Source organism: Belonocnema kinseyi, chromosome 6 (genome assembly GCF_010883055.1).
Source record: "Belonocnema kinseyi isolate 2016_QV_RU_SX_M_011 chromosome 6, B_treatae_v1, whole genome shotgun sequence".
Taxonomy (NCBI): domain Eukaryota; kingdom Metazoa; phylum Arthropoda; class Insecta; order Hymenoptera; family Cynipidae; genus Belonocnema; species Belonocnema kinseyi.
In genome coordinates, this window is record NC_046662.1 from 117,440,216 (window position 1) to 117,443,833 (window position 3,618).

General features: G+C 32.5%; 1 protein-coding gene across 1 annotated transcript in view; it reads right to left on the minus strand.

Moving 5' to 3' along the window:
* Positions 1 to 575: 575 nt before the first annotated feature.
* Positions 576 to 3,618, minus strand: part of LOC117175576 (GPI mannosyltransferase 4) — a 197,895-nt gene continuing 194,852 nt past the window's right edge. Inside the window, exons 5-7 of the mRNA XM_033365283.1 lie at positions 2,423 to 2,509; positions 1,547 to 2,085; positions 576 to 1,459 (exon numbers count right to left, since the gene is read on the minus strand). Coding sequence (XP_033221174.1) covers positions 583 to 1,459; positions 1,547 to 2,085; positions 2,423 to 2,509 — 1,503 coding nt within the window. The 3' untranslated portion in view covers positions 576 to 582. The remainder of the gene's footprint in view (positions 1,460 to 1,546; positions 2,086 to 2,422; positions 2,510 to 3,618) is intronic.

Genomic DNA, 3,618 nt, shown 5'->3' on the forward strand with positions numbered 1-3,618 from the left:
AATAAATATTTTGGAAAATCGGTAAAATACGTGCCGTCTTATTCCCGTTGAATAAGAACATATTTGAGTGAGAAATGATTATCTGCCTTGAACATGGACTGCCTTTCTGATTCTAAACTTACTTGGTCACCAAGTGAATAAAATTTTCAAAGTTTAGGTCAACTTTTAAAATTTTTTGAAATTTGTACCTTGCAACTCAAAAAATACCTAAGCACAAATTCTCATGAAATTCCGTCAATTTATTAAATTTTTCAAAAAATTCAGTCGCCTTTTTTGTTTCTAGAAGTTTGTCCTAAAATTCATGTTCTTAGACCAGAAAATCCTCTTAGTGCTAAGACGGGTGGCGAGGCGTACTTAAGTACGCTGGTATGTTATATGAGGTACCTCTTGAACAGTCAATTACACTAAATTAAGGAAATTACATTCGTTCCGGCAAGAATGTCTGATTCTGGTTTTATTCCGACTATGAACGAGCCCGGAAACTTTCCTATAAAAAACCGGTTTGGAACAGTCAATTTATCGTTTCGGATTCAGAAGCCTGATTTTTATGTTTCCAGGTATCTTTTAAACAATAATTTTGATTCAATTCTCAAGTTTTAATAGTACAAGCTGAAATTGATACATAAACTTAAATAAATCATCTGTCATATTCTGTGCTGCACACCTTAAACACAAGGATAATTGATATACATTTGTACATATCGGTGAAGTTAATGACCATCGTAATTTTTCCATTGATATATGGGGATAAAATGAGTTAACTATACTGTAATTTAATTTATGACTTTCATTTTCAGAAATAAATTCTGTGAATTCATCGAACATATTTCTGGGAAGAGCATAATAAATCCTACATGGAATTTTTTTTTTCATTAACATTTCTCGACATTCATGTACAGTAGAAGAAATTTTGTCATACACAAAGGCTAAATCCTTACTACCAAATTCATAAAGATAAAAATCTTTAGTCGATTTGTATGTTGTCTTTCCACAACTAGTGTTAGTTTTTTGAGTATTTTTTAAATGCAGAAGACCAGTTGGAATTGGATATGTATATGATGTAAATACATGAATATGTGTAAAATGCGGCTTAACTTTTAGTTCTATTGCTAAGTGTGATGTTAATGGTAAAACTCCTCCCTGATGACAAAAGCCATAAAAGAGAGTAAAGGCAATATTAAAAATGTACCAGACGAGCTCAATTTTACCAATTCCACTTTTTTTGTTTTTAGCCTCTCTTACTTTAGCATTCTTATCTTGAATGGACATAATCATGCCAAAAGTGTTTGTAACGTCGGAAGTAGATAGAAAAACAAGTGGTAATAATACAGGTATTATGAATCGTGGCTCCTGGTGAGGAAATATTGACATCAGTGAAACGGGAATAACAAAAGACGCCATCATCAATCCTATAATGCTGTTTACGCGAGGAAGTTCCAGCCACCGACCTCTTAAAGCACTGAAATAATTACATTTAATATTACTTTATAGTGAAAATATACCTAACTAAAAGATTATGTTTTTAAAAAATATAAAAATTATTTACCTGCCAATTATTTTCGCCGAAAGAAAAAGTCCTATGATCCCTACCACATTAAACAACAGCGGAATATTGATTAAAAAGTGCAAAAGTCGTGGGTGTAATCCATGCTGCTCAAGATTTTCGGTGATTGCATTGTATTTTATGAAATTTAGTGGAGTTACAACGAAATTATTAATAGTGATTTCAAGTTGTACTATTTCGCCAATCGTCAAATATCCAAAATAGAAACTGTCAATAATAATAAACAAAATAGCTGCTGGAATACTACAGAGAATAAATGTTATAATTCTAATATGAAAATCCAAGAATCCTATGCTTCTTGTGCCAAGTCCTCTTTGAAGCCAGAAAAATATCGGAGGAAACGCAAACGCTACAAATGTTGGACGGTTAAATATGCCAACAATGGTTAATGTGGCGAGAATATAACAATGATTCAGAGAATGCGAGGGTAACGAAGCTCGAAGCTTATAATATTTTGCACGTTCTGTACCAGTTTTGGCTGCATCATAACATTCATGTAGTCGATTGGTTTCAGCTATTACCTGAAACAATAAATATAACACATATAGGTCATTTTGTCAAACAATTAAAGGTTTGAAATGCGAATTTCAATATCAATCAGCACTCTTAAATAACGCACGATGAATGACCCTCAATGTATTCAGCAGAATTTGTTAATGTTAGAAAGAAGAGAATAAGTAGCTAATCTCTTATTCTGTCCTTTTTGACAGTGTCAAGTACAAGTACTGCCCGGAAAAAGGGTTCTTTTTAAAGATTTATTTTTGTGAAGAAAGAAAAGATATACATCCATGATCTTTTACATTTATTTGCAAGTACTTCTGAACAACATTGCAAAAAAAAACCAATTCCAAATTTTACAAAATGGCGGCGTTTTTCATGGCACACTGGGATGCCTTGCGACTGGAGCCGTTGTACGACGTGCAGGATAGCGTCCGTAATTTTTGTCTGAAATCAATGAAATTTTTTTTTTACTTAGTACACTTATTTATTCTATATGAACTACTAAAAAGCCAAAGACAATAGAAAATGTACTATTTTGTTCTGTTAAAATCAAAATTTACGATTTTTCGCAGTAAAAATTGTTAATATCGTTGCATAGAAGTATGAGAAATTTATAAAATTATGAATATCTGTGGTTTATATAGAATAATTGTTTATTATCTAAAAATGAAATTTAGTTGAGGTCAATCGGTTGAAAATTTTTGGTGTAATCATGTACGCCAGTTTGAAAAATTTATTTAACATAAGTCCCTAGGGCTAAATAGTCCTCTAAGGAACAGAAGGTACATGAACTATTACAACAGCAACAAAAATAATACAGTTGCTAGTCGAAGAATATTATTTAAGTTATAATTGTATAATACACCAGATTTTAACGACTTATTAGATAATCGTAATAAATGCGAGAGCGAATTTGCTAACGTAATTGTGTGAGATTAAATCAAATTGATACTGAATTATGATAGCAGAGTTACAACAAGATATTAAATAACTTATAAAAAGCTGTTTTGAAGTGATAATAGGAAGGCACTTCCCTAATTGATGCGGGCAGTTTGTCCGTACGGGCATGTGGTTTTGAGAAAACGCGCTTCAACGTTTTTGTAAGATATAATTAGATCATATTAAAACTTACAGAGGTCACGCAAGCACGCCCGCCCGATCGACTCTCAAACACACTTACAAGACCCTAAATAGAGTAATGGTACATAAAAATATTAAGGTGTGTCATATATAGCCTTTTTCCCTACAGATGATGCGAGTGATCTATCGTCCCGCACAGCGTGACTGACGCGCTCGTGCGCCGAGACACTCTACGGACTGTATCTTTAGAAATATTCCGAATTTCGATTTAACATTTTACACGTATATTCTCGAATAGTTTTTGTATTGATTGAACAACAAAAATGCGATTTTTTCAAGTGTTCATGAGGTGACCTCCTTAAAACATGCGCAGTAATATCGGATTATTTATGAGCGTAATAGTTTTACTTTTTTTTTTTAATTCTTTCGACAATATTTCGTATCAGTCCATAGTATGATATATCATACTAGTT